The sequence below is a fragment of the Garra rufa genome, chromosome 8 (assembly GCF_049309525.1).
Source record: "Garra rufa chromosome 8, GarRuf1.0, whole genome shotgun sequence".
Lineage (NCBI taxonomy): Eukaryota > Metazoa > Chordata > Actinopteri > Cypriniformes > Cyprinidae > Garra > Garra rufa.
Genome location: NC_133368.1, coordinates 36,536,428 through 36,564,376, shown reverse-complemented (window position 1 = coordinate 36,564,376; position 27,949 = coordinate 36,536,428). Strand labels below are relative to the sequence as shown.

The window sequence follows — 27,949 nt, the reverse complement described above, 5'->3', positions numbered from 1 at the left end:
TATTTGTATTTCATACAGCAAAAGCAGTACAACTTTGAAATATTGTTCCTGTTAAAAAAACGGCTTTCTATTTGAATATATTTAAAAATGTAATTTATTTCTGTGATCAAAGCTACATTTCCAGCACCATTACTTCAGGCACATGATACTTCAGAAATCATTCTAATATGCCAATTTGCTGTTCAAGAAACATTTTTATTATTATTATAATCATCTTCATCATTAATATTTAAAACCGTTGAGAATTTTTTTTTCAGGATTCTTTGATGAATAGAAATATCCAATCAGCACTGATCTGAAATAAAAGGCTTTTGTAACGTTATACACCATACCATTCAAAAGTTATAGAAATTAATACTTTTTTTTAGCAAGGATGCTTTAAATTGATCAAAAGTTATTATAAAGACATTTATAACTTGAAAATATTTAAATCTGTTATTTTAAATAATAAAAATATTTTTAAAAATCCACTGATTTTTGCTGTACTTTGGATCAAATAAATAAATAAAAACATTTCAAATTCTATTAAAACATTAAAAATATAACTGTTAAAAAACTTTTGACTAGTAGTGTACATTTCATAAAACTAACAAATGTATAAACTAGCTTTACTTTTTAATGCTTGATGTATTAAGATACAAATACATTCCAAACCGGATATTCTTTTTGGCCGTTTGCTTCGGCAAAATAAAGGTCCCTTAAGCGGTCCCTTGTTTTGGCAGCTAATCTTGTTTAAAATGTTATTTGAATCTTCGTGTAGTCAAAATGTATTTTTTAATTTATTTAGTATTCTGTAATACGTATGTACTGTGAAAGAAATAAAAACAAACCTAATCCTTTTAAAATCACGTTTTTGCCTTTCTGACTTTTATTTTAAATAATCCCTCCAGCGCCATTTAGGGAAAGAAGAGTTTTGTTTCCGGCTTCAGCTCCAGTAGGTGATGGCGGGGCTCCATCTCTCCACATCTTACATGTTACAGACTCATTTCTGCTTTTCTCCATGGGTTAAAATCGTTTCCGGCGCGTATAAACATTAGGACGTACGTGTAATAATATTCTTTCGACTTAGTTTGCGGTAAACGCGAGTGGAAAGGCTCGGATCCGTAACCGTACATCGCTCCAGTTGTATTTTAAAATGGCTCCAGTTCAAATCGGTTCGGACGGGCAGCTGGTCCCCGCCGGGGGTCCGACCTCAGCCCCGCAGCCTCCTCCGGGAGCCCCAGCCACTCAAGGAGTCCGACTGAGCCTCCTGATCGAGTTTCTCCTGCAGCGAACCTACCATGAGATCACTCTACTGGCAGAGCTGTAAGTTCATGAGAGATCAGACCTGTTCTGGTTGTGATGAATGGTCATTGCTCAGGCATGTTGAAATAAAGTTAGATTTAGTTCAGCGGTGGCCCGTATGTTTATTTGACAAATGTTTTGCTTTGCAGCATATGCCAGCTTCTTTATAAATCTGGATTTTAAATTTGTAGAGATTATATAGGGGTTTATAAATTATATTTAAATGTCTCTGCTACTCTTGTCATCTCAAATTTATAAAGTAATGTTTAAGTATTTTAATATAAAGCTTATTTTTAAACGAGGCTTCAGATGTGACTCTCTGCTTATAGCAGGCTAGGGAAATTTGGGATATGGTGGGTGACAGATGTGAATTTTTATTTATGGAACAAGTATATTGATATCAAGTGTGCTGTAATTGCTATAATTAGAGCATATATGGAGATGTGTATACACATTCTTGGCCTTTATGGATCTTTATTTTACATCTTCCAAGTTATCTAGATGTTAGACTTTAAATGTTTTGTGCTGTCATTTGATATTACTTAACTTTATTTTTATGATTTTCACAGACTTCCTCGAAAAACAGACATGGAAAGGTAAGAAACTGCAATGGAGTTTCCATTCTCAAAAACGTGAATAAATGAGTAAATAACGGCATGCATGTATAAATGTGTAAGTAATAATAATAAAATACTAATACTTAAAAATAATTTAAATAATGAAACAGTATATATATATTTTTTTCAAATAATAGATTTATTTTCATTTATTTATTTGTTTTAAATAATATTGTAGACATATTTATAAAAAATTTCACAATATAAATTAGGTGTTTATAGAGGGTTTACACTTATGTCATGGTTTGGTCAATTACCCGGATGCCATTATGGAGATGTAAACAACAGCATGGATTGCACAGTTAATGTACTACTGGATACGATGTTCTGCTACTTTATGATGTCTAAACCACGTAAAAAATGTGTGGAAGCTGCTAAATCATATAGAGAAGGACTTAGTAAGCAGAAATGAGCACAATATTTTGGCAAACTAAAGTTAATAGGTGGTAAATATATGTACAAGCAGTATTAATTAAGATATTAGCCTAATATTTCAACCTACCTGACTGGAAATGATAAAAACAAACATGAATGTTGTCAAGATTCTTGCCCTGGAAATCCTGGTTCAGTTTGGCCAACCACAAACACCCTTTGCTCCTTAGGCTTTTTGCACTCTTCTCCTTGATTTGTTATAACTTTTGGCAGTCTATAGTACTCCAAATGTTTTTTTCTAGTCTGACCGATTAGTACAGCCCAAAACATGACAATAATTGTTTATTTTCAGCAGCAGTAATCAGCAAAATATGCGAGTTTCAGTTGGTTCAGTGGCATTGTTTACATTCAGTGCCACCAATATGGCCGATTGATGACACGTTGTGAAAACACTAGAAACTACATCAAAGAACCTAAATAGATGCCTTTTTATATTTTAGGATGGAGGTCCTTGGCTTCTAAAAAATCCCTGGGTTACAATATGCTTGCATATGAATGTAACTGATTTATCCCGTCTCTTACAGGAAAATTGAAATTGTTCAGTTTGCCAGTCGGACACGGCAGCTCTTTGTACGTTTGCTTGCTCTTGTGAAATGGGCAAGCAATGCTGGGAAGGTGGAGAAATGTGCGGTATGTGATTTATTTTCTGTCTCCATTCTGATTTATTTTCGTTCTTGTTGATGTAGCACTCATTCTTAGCTCTGGTTGCAGATGATCTCATCATTTCTGGATCAACAAGCATATTTATTTGTCGACACGGCTGATCGACTGGCATCACTGGCCAGAGACGCCTTGGTACATGCACGTTTGCCTAGTTTTGCCATTCCTTTTGCCATTGATGTACTGACCACGGGGTCTTATCCACGTCTACCGACATGTATCAGAGTGAGTAGTCAAACACAGTGTTCAAGAGCTTAAAGTAAATGTTATAAATGTGAAATAGACAGCAATGGTGTAATCATTTTTTTTTTTCAGGACAAAATTATTCCTCCCGACCCTATAACCAAAGCAGAAAAGCAGACCACGCTAAATCAGCTGAATCAAATCTTGCGACACCGATTAGTCACCACTGACTTGCCCCCACAGCTGGCCAACTTAACTGTGGGTAAGTTCTAAGCTCCACACATTTACTGGGAAAGACGTATTTTGCCCCGTAATATGTATGTTTCCAAACTTTTTTTATGCTATATTTTTGTTTAAATTATCTTGCTTCTTTCTATGATATCTTTGCCTATGAAGCCAATGGGCGAGTAAAGTTTCGAGTTGAAGGGGAATTTGAAGCCACACTGACAGTGATGGGGGATGACCCTGACATCCCCTGGAGACTTCTTAAACTAGAGATTCTAGTTGAAGACAAGGAAACTGGAGGTAAGATGTACTCATTGTGTAATAATAAGACTTACACTACCAGTCAAAAGTTTTTGAACATTAAGATTATTGTCTTCTCACCAAGCCTGCATTTATTTGATCTAAAGTACAGCAAAAACAGTACAATTTTAAAATATTTTTACTATTTAAAATAACTGTTTAATATTCTATTGAATATAGTTTAAGATGTAATTTATTCCTGTTATTTCAAAGTTGAATTTTTAGCATCATTACTCCAGTCACATGATCCTTCAGAAAGCATTCTAATATTCTGATTTGCTGCTCCAAAAATGTTGAAAACAGCTGAGTAGATTATTTTCAGGTTTCTTTGATGATTAGAAAGTTCAGAAGAAAAGCATTTATCTGAAATCGAAATCTTTTGTAACATTATAAATGTCTTTATCATCACTTTTGATCCGTTTAAAGCATCCTTGCTAAATAAAAAGTATTCATTTCTATAACCCTCCAGAAAATGTAAATAGTAAAAATGTCAAAATTGTACTGACTTTAAAAAAAAAAAAACATTACAAATCTGTTCAGAAGCTTGTAGTGTAAGAAATAAAATAGCATGAAACAAAAATATTTTTTATAAAATATATATAATTATTTTTATATATAAAATATATATTTTTACATATTTTATTTATATTTTATTTATTTAATTCATATTTTATATTTTATACTCTGCCATTCAAAACTTTTGGGGCAGTAAAAAAATAATTGTTTTTAATCAAAAATGGAGTAAAAACTATAATATTGTGAAATATTACAATTTGAAATATCTTATTTGTATTTTAATGTACTTAAAATGTAATTTATGTCTTTGGAAAATAATTTGGAATTTTTTTTTGGAATTTTGTATGGAATTCTTACTCCAATTCCATGTTACAGCCAGTCACATGATATTTCTGAATTATAATATTATTTCTTGGAACGTAACTTTGAATGAGAGTGTATATTTTTAATTTTTTACTTATAAAAATGCATTAATTGTTATTAATAAATAAATATTTCAGAGTACTAGTAATAAATATTTATATATGGTTTATTTAGATGGACGGGCATTGGTTCACAGCATGCAGGTGAATTATATCCACGAGTTGGTGCAGTCCCGCCTGTTTGGAGATGACAAGCCTCTTCAGGACATGTACACCTGCCTTCGTATCCTTTTAGATCAAGACCAAGATTGGTTTCTGTGTTTTAGTAGCATATTTAATTGGTTGCTCAATTAAAAGCCCACGCTTGGTGTTAAAACAATAGCATTTCTTTAACCAGCCCAGATATTTTTCAATACACTACTAGTCCATTTTGAAACAACTACTCATTTTTATTATCAATATTTTGCAGAATACTTTTGAAATAATAGTCAAGTCAGTAAAACTATGAAATGGAAGTTTTGTTTTGTAGCAAACAATTCAAAAGTTTCCTTAATGAATGGTATCAGACTCATTTTGCCTGTCACTACAGCTGGAGGTGCTGCACTCCCAAACTCTGATGTTGATCAGAGAGCGGTGGGGTGATCTAGTGCAGGTAGAGCGCTATGTCCCTGCCAAGTGCCTCACGTTGTCTGTCTGGAAGTATGTTTCAAAATTTGCTACAGAGATTTAATTTAATTTCTCTTTTTGGTTTTGCATCTCATGATTTTTGCCTTGTAGTCAACAGGTCCTGGGAAGAAAGACTGGCACTGCATCTGTGCACAAGGTCACCATCAGAATTGATGAGACGGATGGATCCAAGCCATTACAGATCTCCCATGAGCCTCCACTCCCTGCCTGTGATTCCAGATTAATGGAAAGAGCCATGAAGGTGAGTATCATTGGTCAATCAATGTATCAGTTTCCATCAAAATATTAAGCAGCACAACTGTCTCAATACTCAATGTTTTATAAGCACAAAATCAGCATATTAGAATGATTTCTGATAGATCATGTGATACTAAAGACTGAAGTAACGGCTTTTCACATAAGTAAAGCTGCTTTCAAAACAATTAAAAAATCTTACCAGCCCCAAAATTTTGAATGGTGTATAATAACATATAATAAGTGAGGATGAAAGCTTAATATGTCTGTTTGTGGTTCTTTCAGATTGATCATCTCTCAGTTGAAAAGCTTTTGATCGATAGTGTACATGCCCGCTCGCATCAGAAACTGCAAGAACTCAAAGCCATCCTAAAAAGTAGCAACCCTAGTGATAATTGTGAGTATTTTAACCCACAAAGTTTTTCACCATGCTTGTGCTGTTGCTACCTTTAAAAAAAAGAAAAGAAAAAAAGATGGAATATACAGTCAAACCAAAATTTATTCAGACACCTTCAACATTTCTCATTATCACAGTTTATTCACTATAGGTCAAGAACTCAGTTAAACTGTGTCAGAACAAATTTATCTTGATAATGTCAGACAACTTTGATGGAAAGGTATGTAATGAATTACAATCAAACCAAAAACCAAAAATGTGACTGTGTACACAACTATTAATACTTTATTGACCAATTACCAAGCAATGCTTAATTTCTTTCAGTCTGTGGTGTAAAAGGTTGCATTAGCAATTAAAGAAAAAACACTTAAGCAAAAAACATGGTCAGGTCAAAGTGTCTGAATAATTTTGGTCCCACATTTAAATTTCACTGGTAGTCTATTGTTAAAAAAAAAAAAAAAAGGTTTTGGGTAAAGTGTGTCATTGTTTACTTTATTTTGCTGTCCTCACTTACATAAATGAACTATAGTGTCTTGCACCCACTAGTAAAAAACACATAAAAAATGATCTGTCTAAAATATTTTTGGTTTGACTAATGATTTGCCTGCTGTTCTTGGTTAATAAGTTGATTTACAATAATTAAGCTTTAAATTATCAGAGGCCGTGTTTTATTGTGTAGGGAAGCAAATCTCAGAGTTACCAATTATATTTCCATGCTGTTATTATTGATATTGTAAATAAAATAATACTGTGTACATTTAAAATAATAAGTTATTTGATATATATTTTAAAATATTCTTTTTTTTTTATTCTTTGACTACAAAACTTCAAAAGTCAAAATCAGGTGTTTATTTTATATGCATTAAAAGATCTTTTTTTTCCCAGCCTTCATAGAGACTGCACTGCCCACACTGGTCATACCAATACTGGAGCCCTGCGGCCGATCTGAGTGCCTCCACATATTTGTCGATTTACATTCAGGAATGTTTCAGCCAATGCTCTACGGAGTCGGTATGTCACAGATCCATTGAATTAGACTTACATCAGATCATTTGAACAAATCAACTTCTTAACCTGCCTTGCTTGTTTCCTTCCAGATCAGTCAGTGTTGGATGAAATTGAGAAGAATATTAACGATGACATGAAGCGCATCGTCACATGGTTACAACAGCTAAAGTAAGCAGTCAAACTACCTTTTCTTTTATTGTCATTTTCCCCCGGTTTCACAGGTAAGGCTTAAGGAAGTTCACTTTCAGAACAAAAATTAACAGATAATTTATTCACCCCCTTGTCATCCAAAATGTCCATTTTCTTTTTTCCGATTTTTTTTTAAAATTTATATACTTTTTAACCTCAAATGCTCGTCTTGTGTAGCTCAGCGTGATCTCTGTGTATTGCAGGTTCTTGACAGTTAGTGTATGTAAAAAAAAAACTCCCACCTCATTTTCTCCTCCATCCTACATTGCTGTTTTACCCCGTTTTTAAAAAAAAAAGCCTTTTGACCCTCTTTGTGTGTTCACTTTGTAAACATTGGGTCGGTACTTCTGCAGTGATGTAGGACGATGTTAAAGTTTGAGGAGAAAAAGAGATGGGAGTTTTTTGACATACACTAACTGTCAAGAACCTGGAATGCACAGAGATCACGCTGAGCTACACAAGACGAGCATTTGAGGTTAAAAAGTGTAATTTTTTTTTAGAAATTAACCAATCGTTTTGCTCGTCTGGGATCGTTTAGAGCCCTCTTAAGCTGCTAAATATATTGACCCAGAATGCACAGAGCTAGACAAGATGAGCATTTGAGGTTAAAAAGTACATTAATTGTAATTTCCTTTAGAAAACAACAGATTGTATCACTAGATAATACCCTTCTTCCTCGGCTGGGATCATTTAGAGCCCTCTGAAGCTGCATTTTGGAAGTTCGTGGGCACCATTGAAGTCCACTATATGAAGAAAAATCCTGAAATGTTGGCCTCAAAAAATATAATTTCTTTATGACTGAAGAAAGAAAGACATGAACATCTTGAGTGACAAGTGGGTGAGTAAATTATCTGTAAATTTTTGTTCTGGAATTGAACTTCTCCTTTAAGGCTCGTACCAGACCTAAATGTAAGTCTGAGCTATTTCAACTGAAAGAAACTTGCACTTTCTAAGGCATGTTGCTAAAAATTACTTAAATGTCCTTATTGAACTATGGTCTAATCCTGGCTTAGTCTAAACCCTGTCTATGAAACCAGGCCTTTATGAATGAAATTTGTCCTCAGGGCCAGCAGCGTACCAAAAAAAGCTCAATAATAATAATCCTAAAAACACACACACAAAAGAAAAGTTCAAGCCTATTCACCTTTTTTTCATCGCAGTAAGCCTATGGGTGAGACTTCTGGTTCATTATCTGCTATAGGGAAATAGTGAGAACTGTTTGTGCTACAAACCAGTGTGTTCATAATTGATACATTAAAATAATATGGTAAGACACACCAATTTGCAATATCAAGCCGCAAAATTAGCTGTAGAGCTAAAAATAGCTGCAGGTGCAAATGAGACCGGAAGCCAGACCGCTAAAATGTAAAAGGAAAAAAAAAAAAAAGGCTGTGCCCTCTCTTACGGGAAGAAAAAGGTGTATAATAATAATAATAACTTAATATAAGTACTAAATCTATACATATAATCTAATAAATAACACCCTAAATCATAGTAATAATGTATGAGTATGAGGTAAACACACTACCTAGGTACACTACACTACACCACAAATTGATGTTTCATGTTGTGACAGTAATGTTGATGTATTATGTTTTTAACAGATTCTGGTTGGGCGAGCAGAGATGTCGACAGTCTGTGAAACATCTTCCCACACTGTGCACAGACACTCTCCACCTATCTAACTTAACCACGCATCCTGTGGGCAACCTGTCAAAACATCGCCTCTTCATCAAACTCACTCGCCTCCCACAATACTATATTGTAAATACTTTCATATTTAATGTATTATCTGACAGATAAAGGCTTTTGTGTAAAGTTTAAACATTTAATTAACTTTCTTCTTTTCTCAGGTGGTCGAGATGTTTGATGTGTCCAGCAATCTGACAGAGCTCCAGTATAAGTACTACTTCCTGTCTGTGAGTCAAATTGAGAATGAGGATGGGATGCCTTCTGCTCAGTTGCTACAGCAGTTTAAGCCCAACCTGGAAGAGCTTGTGCAGGACATTTCATCGGGACGAATGGGTCGTCCTGGGTCCAAGAGGAAGGTGGGATACTTAATGAAATATACTGAACTGAGTGTTTTAACATTATTGATAATTATTGCTGTTCAGCTATTTTATTGTATGTAATGAAGTCTTGTTTTGGTCCAACTCCACAGTTGTCAGGAGAGCAAACTGCCATTGAACCGAAGAAACCCAAGAGGTCAGGAGAGATGTGTGCCTTCAATAAGGAGCTGGCCCACCTGGTGGCCATGTGTGACACCAACATGCCCCTCATCGGATTACGCTGTGAGGTACTGCATATCAATTAGATGGCGAAAGAAGTGTTTTATTTTCTGAAGCTATTCGTTGTATATGTCACATTTTGTGTTTACTGAATGGTCTTTTTTTCTCAAAGTTGTCCAATATGGAGATTCCTCATCAAGGGGTTCAGGTCGAAGGAGACGGCTGTAGCCACGCCATACGTATTCTTAAGTAAGATTTACCTCTGGGTGTTTTTTCAACATCTATGAAGTTAATAAACCAGTGGTTCGACAAAAAATATTTTTATTGAGCATTAGATATTAGAATATGATTATTAGAATTGATTTTTGAAGAATCATGTCTAACTGAGGACTGGAGTAATGGCTGCTGAGAATTCATCTTTGACATCTAAGGGATAACTTGTATTAAAAAATATTAAAATAATTATTTTTAAATTATAAAAAGAAAAATAATATACAAAATATTTCACAATATTTCTATTTTTACTGTTTTCAAAAACATTAAAATTTCTTACCAACCCAAACTTTACTGAGTTTACTAATGGTTACTTTCTCTCTGTGTCAGAATTCCACCTTGTAAAGGAGTAGGTGAAGAAACCAGAAAAGCTCTAGAGCGCTCCCTGCTGGACTGTACATTTAGACTACAAGGCCGGAATAATCGCACATGGGTGGCAGAATTGATTTTCTCCAGTTGTCCACTCAACAGCACAGCCAACAAAGAGCAAGGTAAAACAGTTAATTCTACTCTAACAGCTTTCAGAATTATAAAGTATGTGTCTTTTACAACATTTTCTTTCAATTCCAATTCAGCTTCCACGCGGCATGTCTACCTGACTTATGAGAATCCACTTTCGGAGCCGGTGGGTGGCAGGAAGGTGGTGGAGATGTTCTTGAATGACTGGAACAGCATTAGCCAGCTTTATGAATGTGTGTTGGAGTTCTCACGTGCTTTACCTGGTATGTATCTCTGTTTTTACTTTTTTTTACTAAATCGCATCTCTTCCATTTGAGTTTTTAAAGGAACACTCCACTTTTTTTGGAAATAGGCTCATTCTCCAACTCCCCCCGAGTTAATAAGTTGGGTTTTACCGTTTTGAAATCCATTCAGCCGTTCTCCTGTTCTGGCGATATCACTTTTAGCAAACCTTAGCATAGATCATTGAATCCTATTAGACCAATAGCATCGGGTTCAAAAATGACCAACGATTTTCGATATTTGTCCTATTTAAAATTTGACTCTTCTGTAGTTATATCGTGTACTAAGGCCGGTGGAAATGCAAAGCTGCCAGTTTCTAGGCTGATAAGATTAGGAACTACACTTCCATTCCGGCGTAATAGTCAAGGAAGTTTGCTGCCGTAATATGGCCGAAGCAGGCGGAGTATTATCAGAAATGAGTTCCCAGCTAGTTTAGCATTTGCACATGTGCAGCGTGGTATTACTGCTCCTGCTTCAGCCATATTACGGCAGCAAACTTCCTTGACTATTACGCCGGAATGGGAGTGTAGTTCCTAATCTTATCAGCCTAGAAAATTGAAGCTTTGCATTTCCACCGGTCTTAGTACACGATATAACTACAGAAGAGTCAAGTTTTAAATAGGACAAATATGGAAACTCGTTGGTCATTTTTTTTTTTTTTTTTAATTAATTTTTTCACAAAAATGTACAATAGGCAAAGACATTAACAACTTCCATTAATTTGGATCTTAAGAAAAAAAAAAAAAACTACAATAAGCAAAGTATAGAAAAAAATAAAAATAAAATAAAAATAAATAAATAAATAAATAAATAAAAATAATAATAAAAAGCTCAAATGTCTAAGTTTCAGCATAAAAGTTTTCATTGTACAGAAGTTTTCATCCATGAAATCCAAACAGCATAATATGGGCAATCCCAGGGACCAAATAATTTACAAATGGTTCCCATACTTTGTAGAAATGGTCCGTCTTTGAATGAATTATACAAGTAAGGTATTCCAATGGCAATAGCTCCATTAACACCTTTTGCCAGCCCTTCACTGAGGGGGCTTTATCAGAGGTCCACTGCAAAAGAATGTTTTTCCGTGCTGCAAACGTCATGACATTAAAGAGCCTTCTGTTAGCCAGAGAAGTTACTTTCCTATCAGGCAATCCTAGTAACAATGACACAGGGTTTAAATCTAGATCCAAACTCAAAATCTTTTCCATTTCACGAAGTATGTTACACCAGTAATCTTGTATCAAACGACATGACCATAAACAGTGAGTCAGGGTACCAATTTCGGTCTTACATTTAAGACAAAACGGTGAAAGGGAACTGTTAAAAGCATGTCTGCGATTAGGGGATATATGTATTCTGTGCAGTATCTTCAGTTGAATTGCTCTTGCACGGTTACAGACTGATATTTTTTTTGCACATTCCCAGACTTCCTCCCAAACATCCTCATCAATCAGAATTGATAGTTCCTTTTCCCACTTCTTCCTAGTATTCTGTGAGTCTGTGCCATTCATAGAGCATAAAGTGTTACAGAAGAGGCTAATCGATGTTCTCCCAGTTGTTTGAAAAAGCAATCTTTCAACTGGAGATATTTCAAAGTTGTCTTTTAAAGTTGTGCTCTTTTGAATGAAATGCCTAATTTGTAAAAATCTGAAAAATTCTGATTTTGATAACTCGTATTTATCCTTTATTTGTTGAAATGACATTAAATTATTATCAATAAACAAATCTTGTAGCTTAACAATGCCCTTTTCACGCCAGAGCTTAAAGCCAGTGTCCATCATTCCTGGTTGGAAATCTGGATTATCGTTGGTCATTTTTGAACGTGATGCTATTGGTCTAATAGGATTCAATGATCTATGCTAAGCTATGCTAAAAGTGATATCGCCAGAACAGGAGAACGGCTGAATGGATTTCAAAACGGTAAAACTCAACTTATTAACTCGGGGGGAGTTGGAGAATGAGCCTATTTCCAAAAAAAGTGGAGTGTTCCTTTAAGATAACCTATGATTTGTATTCCTTTGATACCATAGAACATTTTTATTAAATTATTATATTTATTTTGAATTCCATCACAGGAACACATTCTATTTTAAAATACTCTACCAGTCAAACTTTTTAAACAGTAAGATTCATAATGTTTTTCAAAATGTCTCTTCTGCTCACCAAGCCTGCATTTATTTGATCCAAAATGCAGCAAAAGCAGTAATATTGTGAAATATTTTTACTATTTAAAATAACTGCTTTCTATTTGTATATATTTTAAAATTTAATTTATTCCTGTGATTAAAGCAACATTTTCAGTGTCACATGATTCTTCAGAAATCATTGTAAAATGCTGATTTGCTGTTCAAGAATTTCAAGAAAAAAATAATACTATTATTTAGCAAAGAAGGCTTTAAATTGATCAAAAGTGATGTTAAAGACATTTATAATGTTACAAAATATTTATATTTCAGATAAATGCTGTTCTCATGAATTTTTTATTCATCATAGTAACCTAAAGAAATTCTACTCGGCTGTTTTCCACATAATAATACATGTTTTTTGCAAATCTTAGAATATTAGAATGATTTCTGAAGGATCATGTGACTGGAGTAATGATGCTAAAAATTCAGCTTTGAATCACAGGAATAAATTACATTTTAAAATACATTCAAATAGAAAACTGTTATTTTAAATAGTAAAAATATTTCAAAATTATACAGTTTTTGCTGTACTTTGAATCAAATAAATGCAAGCCTGATGAGCAGAAGACACTTCTTTAAAACATAAAAAAATTACAGTCGAAAAACTTTTGACTGGTAGTGTATATTACAATAACATCTTATTTTTCTTAATATTTGACAATATTACTGTTTACAGCGTTTTTATCAAATAAACGCAGATAAGTGACTTTCAGAAACATTAAAAAATCTTACCAACCCCAAACCTTTGCATGTTATTATAAGTATGAGAAAATACTTATGAATGGCTTGAAGAACCTAAATTGCTTGACATTAATAAATAATTCTCGTTTTCCAGAAATGCCCTCCTATTTGAGCCTTTTCTCAGAGATACGGTTATACAATTATCGGAAGCTGGTTCTATGTTACGGCAGCACCAAAGGCAGCTCGGTAAAAACCTTTTCATCTTGTTTAATTGCGTAATCTCTTTATTTGCTGATTTAGTTTAAAACAGACTTGTTTCATTTACTACAAGTTGAATTCCTTTTTTTAGGTGACGATACAGTGGAACTCAGTAACCCAGCGTTACCATCTGGCCTTGGGGACTGTGGGGCCTAATTCAGGCTGCAGCAACTGTCACAACATAATTCTTCACCAACTTCAAGAGATGTTCAACAAGACACCCAATGTAGTACAACTTCTACAGGTATCTAGAGCCTTGACACTAGAAAACATCTAAAATAAACTAAAATTCAAGCATTCAGTGGTCGATGAACTGTTTTGTAGTTTTATTTTTTGTATTCATATTCACCATATTGTTTATTTTAGGGCTGTCACTGATGATTATTTTGGTGTTCAAGTAATCGGTCGATTATTCTGACTACTAATCAAGTAATCAGATAATTTTTTGAGGGAATAAAAATTGACCTCGATAGACTTTAAATGCTTTATTATTTTTTAAATGGTTTAAATATTTCATGCAGACTTGGTGTAATATTGCCTTTAATGGATTCTTGTGTATGGAATGTGCCAGTTCCAGTATTTTGCTGGTTGATCCACACGGACCAAATGTAATCGAGGATTTTTTTTTTTTTTAAATCGAGTACTCTAATTTAATCAGGGAATCGTGACAGCCATAGTATATTTACATTAAACATACTGTCAATATGTTTTTTAAAACATACAATTGTTAACTGACCAGTTTGAAGTGGATGTTGGCAATATATTGCTATTCATTAGTAGCTGCTAGAAGTAGGGATGCACCGATCATGATTTTTCATGGCCGATTCCGATACCGTTTTTTTACAAGCAAGCTGGCCGATTCCGATACCGATTTCCGATTTTTTCAAAAACAAGAAGTTATGCAAGTAAACAACATAAACAACATGTTTATTTAGTATTTAACAGGCCAATCTGGCTTTGGCTATTGAATCAATAGCATCTGACATCTGAAATTAAATAAAAAATAAAAAATATGAAAGTAAATACAGTTTAATAAGTAAAACATGCTTTTAGTAAAGTAAAACAGCAAGCCAACAGGTATTTTAATGTAAAATAATAATAATCATTCTTAACAGAACAGACTTTTATTTTTGGCTTTTCAAAAGTAAAGTAATGCTTTTTACAAAAATAAGCATCTCAGCTTTGTCACAAGTGAGTTTCTTTTTTCATCTGTCACGTGAGAAGCTGAGCTGAACAAACGTACGCTGTCTGCGCTTGTGCAGGGCGAGGACAGGTACGCTTGCGCAACTTCAGCGAGCACAGAAAAGCGGCTGTCCTTTGCAGACATTGCAGATTGCAATCTTCACGTCCTGCTCACAGATTTCGAAAAACCGCCACACAAGTGACATGTTTCTGAATGAATCGAATGCCGCGGCCCGCGTACACACTTCCGGAAAAAAACCGGCCGGGATAAAAACGAAAACCGGCCGGTTGCCGATCACGCGTTAGATGCAAAAACCGGCCGGTTTCGATTTATGGCCGGTCAACCGGTGCATCCCTAGCTAGAAGTATTCTCACATACTTTTCTGTTCTCAGGTCCTCTCAGACACTCAAGCTCCTCTAAATGCCATCAACAAGCTACCCACAGTGCCTATGCTGGGCCTCACCCAAAGGACCAATACAGCGTACCAGTGCTTCTCCATCCTGCCTCAGTCACCCACTCACATCCGTCTGGCCTTCCGCAACATGTACTGCATAGACATCTACTGCCGTAGCAGAGGTGTGGTGGCCATCCGCGACGGGGCCTATAGTCTTTTTGACAACACCAAGATAGTTGAAGGTTTCTACCCTGCCCCTGGACTGAAGGTGGGTTGAAGCAAATATATTAAAAGGATAGTTCACCCAAAAATGAAAATTCTGTCATTAGTTAATCACCCTCATGTCGTTCTAATCACCCTCGTGTTGTTGGAAATTAATGACAGAATTTTCATTTTTGGGTGAATTATACCTTTAAATATTAAACATGTTAATTACATAGTCACCCAAAAATGAAATTTCTGTCATCATTTACTTACTCTCATGTTGTTTCAAACTTGTATTGTACTTGATTTTCTTTCTTCTGTTATGGTATTATGAAGAATTTTGGTTTTGATTCTCATTGATTCCATATATTTTTTTAATTAAAAATGAAAGTCAATGGGAACCAGAACTGTTTGAAACAACAAATGATGACAGAAATTAATTTTTAGTTTTTTTTGTTTGTTTGGAATGTCTCTTTAAATGCTGCAGTAGAGGTGTGCATGTGCATAATTGTCACCACTTCCCATCATTTTTCCACAGACGTTCTTGAACATGTTTGTGGATAGCAACCAAGATGCCCGCAGACGCTCGGTCAATGAGGACGACAACCCTCCCTCCCCAATAAGCATGGAAGACACCTTCATGCCCCACACCCAGACACAGCCTCCAGGCAGAGGGGTATATCCACCCCTCACATCGCCCCCGAACCCATACCACGTGCCTCCCTCACCGTCCATGATAACAACACAGTCTCCAGGTATATAAATATGTGTCTCTATCATGTCAAATACTGTAATTTTGCTGCCTGTGCTGTCCTAGTCATCCCACCATGGAGTCAGGGAAACAAAAAGAGAGGCAACATTTTCTCATTGGTGTCCCACTCATTGCACTCAAGCGTCCCACCAGGTCTTCTTGTCTGTTGGTATGCATGCTTTTATCGGTCAGTCTGTGTTTGACGACACCATCACCGTGCAACCTCATGAAGAAGCATGCCCACAGTCATACACCTGTGTTGCCATCTCCATTTGGGGTCTGCAGCTCCTGTCCCGCTTTAGATGCAGCGTGTGTGAACAGCAGAGACAAGCTCTTGTCAGATGTTGATGAGGCCACTGATTGGTTAATTGTGTGCAGGGAACATCCACGCAGCAAATTCCCCTAGCGGAGCTCTGCGGGCCCCTTCTCCTTTTGGTCCCACTCCTTCTCCCTCTTCTCTTGGCATTTCAATGGGGCAGACTTCCAACTTTGCTAGCCCACATGGTAAGTGCATGGGAGTTCTGGATCCAGGGCTTTGTTGATTGGTTTTCCTTTGTTCCTCTGTGGTCCAGAGCTTTTGCACATGGAAGATGTAGGCAACTTAATTGAGCACTTGCTTGATTCTTCTTGTATTATTTCTTGAATCTTGATTCTTTCTGTTTCTTTGACTGGTGGGACTGGGAAGACAAAACAATCTATGTCTGAATCATATGCATGATTATATGCAAGAAAAACATTCAAAGTAAAAATTTAATTTTATCCTGATTTTTAATTTTATTTTATTCAACTTCCATTCACAATTTTGGGTTCTGTAAGAAGTCACTTATGCTCACCAAGGCTGCATTTATTTGGTAAAAAATATAGTAATATTGTAAAATATTATTACAATTAAAATAACTGTTTGCTATTTTAATGTTTTCAAGATGGCATTTATTTCTGTGGTGGTATAGCTGAATTAGCTGCAGCCATTACTTCAGTCTTCAGTGTCACGTGATCCTTCAGAAATCATGCTGATTTATTCTTCAAGAAAGAAAATTGAAACCATGATACACCTTTTTTTAGGATTCTCTGATGAAAGAAGTTCAATGTTAGTTGGACATATTTTCATAACATACATAAATGTCTTTAAAATGATTCATTTCTTTAAAAAAAAACTTACTGAACCCCAAACTTTTGAATGATAGTGTATTTTTGTGCAGTATTGTCAGTTATGTCACACAAGTCACTATATGTCATGATTTAGTAAATTTTGATGCTTCAAAATATCATAATTGGTCTGCAGTTGAAATCATGTGAAAGTTAACCAGCTGCATCGGTATCAGTCTCTTTTGCCTTTTTTTAATCACAAAATCATAATTGTTCGGTACTTAAAGGAGAAGTTCACTTGCGGAATGAAAATTTCCTGATAATTTGCTTACCCCCATGTCTTTCTTTATTCAGTTGAAAAAAAACTAAGGTTTTTGAGGAACACAATTGTGGGAGCAGTTTGAAGCTCCAAAATGCTGTTTCAATGCAGCTTCAAAAGGCTCTACACGATCTCAGTCGAGGAATAAGGGGTCTTATCTAGCAAAAAAATCAGTCAGTTTATACGAAAAATACTAATTTATATGCTTTTTTAAAACCACAGATGAACCTCGTGCGTGTGATTTAGGCAGAAGTACCGACCCAGTGTTTACAAAGTGAACGTGCAAAGAAAGTTGGGGGAGAAAAAGAGATCCTATCCTACCTTTTTTAACTGAAGTACACAGACAAAGAACAGGACAAAGAAGTTAGTACAAGACGTGCATTTGTGGTTTAAAAGTATAGAATTTTTTGTTTTTTTAAGAAAATTACATCGTTTCACTAGATAAGACCCTTACTCCTCAGTTGGGAAGGTGTAGTGCGCTTTGAAGCTGCATTGAAACTGCAATTTGGACCTTGAACCCCTTGACCACCTTTGAAGTCCACTACATGGAGAAAAATGGAATGTTTTCATTCAGAAACTTAATTTCTTTTCGACTGAAGAAAGAAAAGCATGAACATCTTGCATGACATGGGCGTGAGTAAATTATCAGGACTTTTTTTTATTTTGGAAGTGAACTTTTCTTTAATAGAAACAGCTCTGACCTGGCAGTAGGGGTGTGTGTTTTAGGAGGTTGTGTTGAGTACTGTTACTGCCATAGACTAAAAACAGTGTACGTTGTTGGAAACCGACACACGACTCTCCACGAGATGGTGAGTTCAAATGTCTTTCATTTGTGTTGCAGGAACTCTTGACCCAAGTTCACCATACACGATGGTGTCCGCCAGCCCAAGGGTTGGACCCTGGCCAGGTTCTCCGCAGGTCTCTGGACCTTCTCCTGGGGCACGAATACCTGGCATGTCACCAGGCAACCCTTCTTTGCACTCTCCTATTCAAGACCCATCCCACTCCCCTCGAGCTGGTACCAGTAAGTCCAGAGAGTATCTTAAGACAGATATGAACTTTTTTTTTTTTTAATATGATCCTTCAGAAATTATTCTAATATACTGATTCGGTGCTCAAGAAATGTTTATCTCTTATCATATTGAAAGCAGTTGTGCTGCTTAATATGTTTATCTTTTGTAGTCTTTTGTAAGATGTCAATGTCACTTTTGATCAATTTATTGTGTCCTTGCTTTAAAAAAAAACTACAAATCAAGACTTTCAGCAATAAGCATTAGTTGAGTTTGTTCAATCAATCAGTCACTGTGTATGTTTGTGTATGTGTATAGGTTCACAGGCAATGCCCCCACCCCGTAAACTGCCGCAGCGGTCCTGGGCTGCTTCTATTCCCACCATCCTCACCCACAGCAAACTGCATGTGCTGCTTCTGCCTTCACCCATGCCATGCCCAGTGCCAGGGCTGGCGGGCAGCTACCTGTGCTCACCTCTGGAGCGCTTCCTGGGCTCTGTCATCATGAGGCGGCACCTACAGAGAATCATACAGTTAGAACCCAATGTGAGTCAGAAACATGTTATAACCTGCCAGAGTCATGTGATTATGCTTATAAACCTTATAAACTGTATTTGCTTCACTCATAATTACCTTCTCTTCACAGCTCACTATTGTGAACTCCAACGAACCAGGTGTCATCATGTTTAAGACAGAAGTGCTTAAATGTAGAGTTGCTCTCAACCCCAAAACCTACCAGACTCTGCAGCTGAAAGTCACACCAGAAAACACTGGACCCTGGTCGCAGGAGGAGCTCCAGGTCTTGGAGAAGTTCTTTGAGACCAGGGTAAGAAATTAAGTCATTGTGTCAACTCACTAACTATCATGAAGCTCAGGATTCCTCTTATTCAGATTTTGTTTTGGAAGGTATCAGCGGAGAGAATTGTGATGTGTTTGTTTAATGAAATGAAAATTACACCATGATTCACTCACCCTCAAGCCATCCTAGGTGACTTTATTCTTTCAGACAAATAAAATCAGAGATATATAAAAAAATGTCCTGGCTCCTCCAAGCTTTATAATGGCAGTGAATAGCTTTTGAGATTTTGAAGTCCAATAAAGTGTGTCCATGCATCATAAAAATTACTCCACTCTGCTCCGGGGGGTTAATAAAGGCCTTCTGAAGCGAATTCATGCAATTACGGTTTATAAAGTTTTAAATATAGATATTTTTCTTGCACAAACGCATTGATTCACTTCAGGAGAGCCAGGACATTTTTTTTAATATAAATGTTTATTTACCTATAATTCTGTTTGTCCGGAAGAAGAAAGTCATATACATCTAGGATGGCTTGAGGGTGAGTAAATCTTCATGTTTGGGTGAACAATTCCTTAAATGTCATGAATTGGGACTACTGCTTAAAACTAGGTTGAAAACACTTAATTTGGCTATTTTGTTTGTTGCAATTAGCTGCACTTTTTTGGCAATACCATCAAGCCCATGTATTCTGCAGTCCTGCAAATGCAAGTCATTCTCTTTCACTTTCACCATAGGTTGCAGGACCACCCTTTAAATACAACACACTAAATGCCTTCACAAAGCTGTTGGGAGCTCCAACCAATATACTCAGAGACTGTGTTCGCATCATGAAACTGGAGTTGGTAAGTTTCTTCATGTTTATGTCTATTTTTCAAAAGTTTGGTTAATTAGGTTTTTTAACACTTTTCAGTAAGGAAACATTAATATGCTCAAAAGGGACAGTAAAGACAAATAAATGCCTTTTTTTAGACTTCAAAAATATTAATTCTAAATATCCTGGAAAAATGTATAATTTAAAGGAATAATTCACCCTAAAATGACAATTCTGTCATTAATTACTGACCCTCATGTTGTTTCAAACCTGTAAGACCTTCGTTCGTCTTGGGAACACAGAGCTCATTAGCATTTAAAGCAACATCCACAAAAACAAGTTGATTTTTGCAGAGCTGATTTTGACAAAGTAAAAAGGGTGTTTTTTACACTACCATTGAGAAATTTTAACCAAAGCATGTTATAGACTTTTCATTAAGACCCTAAAGAATCATATCAACTTGTGGAAAATGGGCATCCGATGACCCCTTCAAGATATTTTTGATGAAATCCGAGGGCTTTCTGACCCTGCATAGACAGTAATGCAGTGTTAGCAAGGACATTGTTAAAATAGTCCATATAACATCAGTGGTTCAACCTAAATTTTAGAAAGCTATGAGAAAACTTAAAGAAAACAAAAATAACATCTTTATTTAACTGTTTCTTCTCTTCTGTGTGAGTCTTCAACGCATATTCATGAGAGAACCAAGACCATGTGCATCAATAATCAATAAAGTTGTTATTTTTGTTTTCTTTGCGCACAAAAAGTATTCTCGTAGCTTCATAATATTACGGTTGAACCACAGATGCCGCATGGACTATTTTAACAATGTCCTTACTACCTTTCTGGGCCTTAAACATGGTGATTGCATTGCTGTCTGCAGGGTCAGAAAGCTCTGTTTTCATTTTTGGGTAATTTGTCTTTTTAATAGGGCTGCACGATAAATCGAAATGAAATCGCAATCATGATTAATCGGAAGCTGTGATTGTCATGCGTATCTTTTAGTGAAGCACGGTGACCTGTGATTTCCATTTCTATGTGATCTGTGATCAGCAGTAAATCTTCATCCAAAGGCCAGAGGGCGCTCTGTCTCTCGGAAACGCCAAAAACACCTGAAGGAGAAATCTAGAAAACACCTATTGCTGCAGCTGAATAAAGCTAAATAAAGATTTAACTGCTTTCATTGATTCAACGTGACTAATGAACACAGGACTACGACAATACTGGTCCTTCTCAAAAAATTAGCATATTGTGATAAAGTTCATTATTTTCTGTAATGTACTGATAAACATTAGACTTTCATATATTTTAGATTCATTACAACACAACTGAAGTAGTTCAATCCTTTTATTGTTTTAAAGGGATAGTTCGAGCATTTAAGACATGAAGTTGTATGCAATCCTTATCAGCACTATAGTGTATACACACTGACCCACACTGCGTTCACCTCCCTGGTCAGAGTTCTGGCCGCTGGAAGTTTTTCAAGAAAGTAGTCACGGTTAGTTTCCGGGGCCTCAAAACTGTGCGTTTTTACGTGAAAAAAATATATGCGTTTCAAAGCTTGATTAATTTACATCACAAAAAACACTCCTGACAAAAATCGTACCTCAGTTTTAATCGGCACTATATTCTTTCCGTTTCCATCAATCCGCGCTGCTGTCAGTTCGCACGTTCCGATCAGCTGTTGATAGCGCGACTCACTGACAACATGTCTGACTACGAAACTTCTGATGATGAAACCAATTTTAGCACAATGTCAGACGGAACAGACGATATATATATTTTTATATTAGACCTCGTTTCACGTGATTTCCACAGGAGTCTAAACATCAGATTGTTTACTGTACAGTTTAGACATGGGATCTCCAGTCCTCGTGAGCTACTGTCTTGCTGGTTTTAGTTTTTCTCTGATGCAACACACCTGACTCAAATCAACGGGTAATTAGCAGGCTTGTACAGAATGTCTCATTTGAGAAAGGTGTCCTGTCATAGGAAAACATCGAGCTGCAGGAATGTAGCTCACGATGACCGGAGTTGGAGATACCTGGTTTAGACCTACCTGTATGTGACTTCAAGCACACTTATAAACACGATGATACCGACACACGTTCCGCATAGTTACAGACAATAACAAATATAGCAAAGCATCATATTTTGTGGTGTTATAAAGATTCAATTAAATTCATTAGTTATGACATTTGCCGATTTTCTCACCACATAGACAGTCGATTATTGTCGATGCTATCACTGCCCCGGTTAGAATATTCTCAGTGTAACGTTAGCCTAAAAACCGACGTTAGCTTCAAAATAAACCTGTCGTATGCGACATAAAGTTAGTAAATAGAGCTTACCCGTGGTACTGGTACAGCAGAACTCTTTAAAATCCGTTTTTTGATTTTTCCTCCTTGGTTGGGGATGTAATCGTCTTCGCTGAAGTGAGCACTGCACACACGAAAATCCTTGATACTGGATATTTTAGCTCCCGCAGAGTAGCCGATGGCAACCAGCCAAAGCTGTCTCATAACTATATAAGAAACAGGAAAACGATGCAATCTGAACGGCGATCCCTGCACATTCTTGTGGTCACAACCTTGGAATTTACAAGTTCGCACCGTTGTTCATTTTCTACTTTTTACGTCGTCATTCGAGTGTGTAATGGAACAGCTGATCGGAACGTGCGAACTGACAGCAGCGCGGATTGATGGAAACGGAAAGAATATAGTGCCGATTAAAACTGAGGTATGATTTTTGTCAGGAGTGTTTTTTGTGATGTAAATTAATCAAGCTTTGAAACGCATATATTTTTTTCACGTAAAAACGCACAGTTTTGTGGCCCCGGAAACTAACCGTGACTACTTTCTTGAAAAACTTCAAGCGGCCAGAACTCTGACCAGGGAGGTGAACGCAGTGTGGGTCAGTGTGTATACACTATAGTGCTGATAAGGATTGAATACAACTTCATGTCTTAAATGCTCGAACTATCCCTTTAATATTGATGATTTTGGCATACAGCTCATGAAAACCCAAAATTCCTATCTCAAAAAATTAGCATATTTCATCCAACCAATAAAAGAAAAGTGTTTTTAAAACAAAAAAAGTCAACCTTCAAATAATTATGTTCAGTTATGCACTCAATACTTGGTCGGGAATCCTTTTGCAGAAATGACTGCTTCAATGCGGCGTGGCATGGAGGCAATCAGCCTGTGGCACTGCTGAGGTGTTATGGAGGCCCAGGATGCTTCGATAGCGGCCTTAAGCTCATCCAGAGTGTTGGGTCTTGCGTCTCTCAACTTTCTCTTCACAATATCCCACAAATTCTCTATGGGGTTCAGGTCAGGAGAGTTGGCAGGCCAATTGAGCACAGTAATACCATGGTCAGTAAACCATTTACCAGTGGTTTTGGCACTGTGAGCAGGTGCCAGGTCGTGCTGAAAAATGAAATCTTCATCTCCATAAAGCTTTTCAGCAGATGGAAGCATGAAGTGCTCCAAAATCTCCTGATAGCTAGCTGCATTGACCCTGCCCTTGATAAAACACAGTGGACCAACACCAGCAGCTGACATGGCACCCCAGACCATCACTGACTGTGGGTACTTGACACTGGACTTCAGGCATTTTGGCATTTCCCTCTCCCCAGTCTTCCTCCAGACTCTGGCACCTTGATTTCCGAATGACATGCAAAATTTGCTTTCATCTGAAAAAAGTACTTTGGACCACTGAGCAACAGTCCAGTGCTGCTTCTCTGTAGCCCAGGTCAGGCGCTTCTGCCGCTGTTTCTGGTTCAAAAGTGGCTTGACCTGGGGATGTTTCAACTCCAGACTCAGTCCACTGCTTCCGCAGGTCCCCCAAGGTCTGGAATCGGTCCTTCTCCACAATCTTCCTCAGGGTCCGGTCACCTCTTCTCGTTGTGCAGCGTTTTCTGCCACACTTTTTCCTTCCCACAGACTTCCCACTGAGGTGCCTTGATACAGCACTCTGGGAACAGCCTATTCGTTCAGAAATATCTTTCTGTGTCTTACCCTCTTGCTTGAGGGTGTCAATGATGGCCTTCTGGTCGGCAGTCAGGTCGGCAGTCAGGTCGGCAGTCTTACCCATGATCGCGGTTTTGAGTAATGAACCAGGCTGGGAGTTTTTAAAAGCCTCAGGAATCTTTTGCAGGTGTTTAGAGTTAATTAGTTGATTCAGATGATTAGGTTAATAGCTCGTTTTGAGAACCTTTTCATGATATGCTAATTTTTTGAGGTTTTCATGAGCTGTATGCCAAAATCATCAATATTAAAACAATAAAAGGCTTGAACTACTTCAGTTATGTTGTAATGAATCTAAAATATATGAAAGTCTAATGTTTATCAGTACATTACAGAAAATAATGAACTTTATCACAATATGCTAATTTTTTTGAGAAGGACCAGTATATTGTTTACTGAAGTTCGTATTATTATAATTTTCATTATAAAAAAGTATATTTATACTGCAATGCCTTCATCACTGCTTAGAATACTATTATTATGTTAGTTATTATGTGTAAGAAGCCACATAATTTCACAGAAGGATTAATTTCAAATACTCAACTGATGTTATGAAGTAAGTTTGGAGGAAAAATATTATTTACGGTGGTATTTTCACGTGCTTTGATATGTAGCACCATTTTTTTACACAGCGCCATAGTTCACTGAGAAGCTACGCAAACAGCTCACATTATCACAAACGATTTCTTTTCGATTGCATAATCGTGTGATTAAATTTCAATTTTGAACGCGATTAGGTGTATCTTCTAAGAAGTGAACTACGGCTCTGTGTACTACATGCTGCACCATCTCAAAACAGGTGCTGGAGATTTACGGCTAATCACAGAACTGGCTTTATTGACAAAATGTGATTAATCGTGCAGCCCTACCCTTTAAGCACCAAATCAGCAAAATATAATGATTTCTAATGGATCATGTTAGTCAGAAGACTTGAACCAATGGCTCCTTAAAAATGTAAAGCATTAGGCAAACGGGTATTTAAATGTTAAAAACATTTCAAAATATTACTGTTTTTACCTTGGTGAGCATAAGAGACCTCTTTCCAAAACATGAAAAAACTTCCTGTACTTTTGAGCGATATTCTACTGTTGGAAACTCACTGGACCATTGTTTTTCTTCCAGTTCCCAGACCAAGCGGCTCAGCTAAATTGGAATGTGCAGTTCTGTCTGACCATCCCACCCAGTGCTCCTCCCATTGCCCCACCAGGAACCATTGCTGTGGTGCTTAAGACCAAGATGCTCTTCTTTGTAAGTGCTTCAGTCACTTTTCTGGTTTGTAAGGTTTTCACTATACAACCAAAATTTGATCTTGCCCTATGTGACCACGTTTTGAATTCTGGCTCATGTAGGGCCGTTATACATCCAGCAACTTGTGTTTGGTCTGAGGTTTGTTCACTATGGATTCCTAACGAGTGTTAACTTGATGTGATGCTCTTCTACAGCTCCAGCTGACCCAGAGGCTACCGGTACCCCAGGAGCCCATCAGCATCATAGTGCCTATTGTATACGACATGGCTACTGGACTGACCCAACAGGCTGATATCCCACGCCAACACAGCTCCTCAGGAGCCGCGGCACTGATGGTCAGCTCTATCCTCAGGAGGTTCAATGAGCACCATCCACCACGACAAGGTTCGTATCAGTTTTGTTTAATATGCATTTTTACATTTTTACATTTCAATATTAATGCTATGAATGCTTTTCTTACAGGAGAGTGCACAATATTTGCAGCGGTTCATGAGCTCATGGCTAATCTCACGCTGAACCCTGGTGGACGGCCATAACTTGGTGTCTCTTAGGAAAATCCTCCAAATTGATCAGTAAATAAACTCAGCCCTAACTCAAGGGAAATTCAGGTTTTCCGCTGCAGCCAATGGACTCTTCTGCTGGTGTATCATATTGTCATAAAAGGGAGCAGAAATCTGGAAGTTTTTTATTGTATTATGAAGCATGTAAATTAATAATTGTGACAAAAGCAGGGCTTCTTTTTTTTTTAAATAGCTTGGCAAAGTACTGCTGACGGATTTATTATTTTTTTCAGATGCACTTCTTAAGGAAATGATTGTGATAGAAAAAATGTTTAACTACAGCTGTATTTTTTTTATTTGAAACTTTGCAGAAAAATTCTTGTCTTTTTTGTAATACAAGATATCAGTACTGTGTAAGTATTGATATTTTCTTTATCAGCACACTATTTAAATGTTTTTTTCGACTGCATTATTTTGATTTCTTAGTATACCTGTCACTTTAAATATGCGTGACAAACCTTCTAAATAAGCAGTGTTTTATTGTATTTCATTGAAATCATGAAAAAGGTCTACGATTTTTTTTTTGTCTGTGTTTATTACTATTTAATAAACATTGGAAATAGCTCCATCCTTTTAATAATAATTCCTTGTTTGTTTGATGAAGTGAAAGTAAATATATTTAGAGAACAAAATGAAAACAGTTATCCTCCTCTGTGTCTGGCATTTAAAGACTAATTATTGTATATGATAAGATTCAAGATAATAATTTGTCATGTACAGTTATGTAGTGAGTATATGTGACCCTGGAGTACAAAACCAGTCATAAGTAGCATGGGTATATTTGTACCAATAGCCAAAAATATATTGTATGGGTCAAAATGATCGATTTTTCTTTTATGCCAAAATCATTAGGATATTAAGTAAAGATCATGTTCCATAAAGATATTTTGTATTTTAATTTAACAATTTTTATTTTTAATTAATAATTTTTTATTAGTAATAATATGCATTGAAAAGAACTTTATTTGGACATCTTTAAAGGCGATTTTCTCAGTATTTTTCTTCTTTTTTTTTCTCCCCAGATTTTCAAATAGTTATATCTCTGCTAAATATTGTCCTATTTTAACAGGGCAATATTATACATGATCCTATCATACATCAATGGAAAGCTTATTTATTCAGCTTTCAGATTATGGAAAAATGTAATCTCAGTTTAAAAAAAAAATTACCCTTATGACTGGTTTTGTGGTCCAGGGTCACATATAACCAGCAGTGAAATGTAAATCAGGTCCGCTTGTTAGACTGTTCAATTATTTATGAATCATATAACAAAAAATGAATAACATGGATAAATTAAACCAAGATAAAATATAAATTAGTAAGTCTATACAGGTGCTTTTTTAGAACAAAATAAAAAAATTATGGAATTATTTTTAAAACGCATTTAAAATTGCATTATATATATATATATATATATATATCTGCTCAAAGTTTTGGGATCAGTAAGGTTTTTAATGTTTTTTAAAGACGTTTCTGATGCTCATCAGGGCTGCATTTATTTGAAAAAAAAAAAAACAGAAAAAATTACATATTGTGAAATATTATTTTAATTGAAATTTTTTATTTAATTTTCTATGTGAATATATTTTAAATTGTAATTTATTCCTAAATTTGTATTCTTTCTTTTTTTTGAAAGAAATAATACTTTTATTCACCAAGGATGTGCTAATATGTAATAACAGTGTATTTATATGATTATAATGGTCAAATACACAAAGGTCCACCTACTAGGTGGCGAATTTTAGAACCTAATAACTAATTCTTATGTAACGAATGCATCATTTTCAAGGAACGATTAAGTCGATTAAATTCTAAATTAAGAATATCGCCTGACACACAACTGCATTTCACCTCAGTTACACTCATCTAAACGACTGTGATTGGCCCATCCTCATCAGCGCAGAGAAAAGTAACTAAAGCCTCGTGTCAATTCTGTATGCGCTGCTTCAAAATGTGTAAACCTACCTAAATAATATATCTATGAAACATTAAAAACAAATTAATTTAAAATACGCAATGTTTAAGTTTAAATGAAAAGAAGCTATTTGACTCATCGTAACTGACCGATTAAATACAACGCCCGGTCCACGTAGCTC

At 36.1% G+C, this 27,949-nt stretch overlaps 1 protein-coding gene across 2 annotated transcripts; it reads left to right on the top strand.

The window, feature by feature from the left end:
• Positions 1–935: 935 nt before the first annotated feature.
• Positions 936–26,417, top strand: med14 (mediator complex subunit 14). 2 transcript variants are annotated; one of them, XM_073845651.1, is made up of 30 exons: positions 936–1,305; positions 1,854–1,880; positions 2,858–2,963; positions 3,045–3,218; positions 3,309–3,438; positions 3,573–3,701; positions 4,755–4,862; positions 5,146–5,278; positions 5,357–5,507; positions 5,786–5,897; positions 6,783–6,908; positions 6,995–7,073; positions 8,699–8,858; positions 8,948–9,142; positions 9,256–9,390; positions 9,495–9,571; positions 9,926–10,086; positions 10,171–10,317; positions 13,358–13,449; positions 13,553–13,705; positions 15,037–15,306; positions 15,781–15,997; positions 16,372–16,497; positions 18,240–18,422; positions 18,727–18,953; positions 19,054–19,233; positions 19,941–20,048; positions 25,168–25,293; positions 25,488–25,677; positions 25,756–26,417. In XM_073845651.1, the coding sequence occupies exons 1-30, from the start codon at positions 1,136–1,138 to the stop codon at positions 25,827–25,829; spliced, it is 4,266 nt and encodes a 1,421-aa protein (XP_073701752.1). In that variant the 5' UTR covers positions 936–1,135; the 3' UTR covers positions 25,830–26,417. The 2 variants fall into 2 exon arrangements, with proteins under 2 accessions (XP_073701752.1, XP_073701754.1); XM_073845653.1 differs by lacking the exon at positions 16,372–16,497.
• The last annotated feature ends 1,532 nt before the right edge of the window (positions 26,418–27,949 follow it).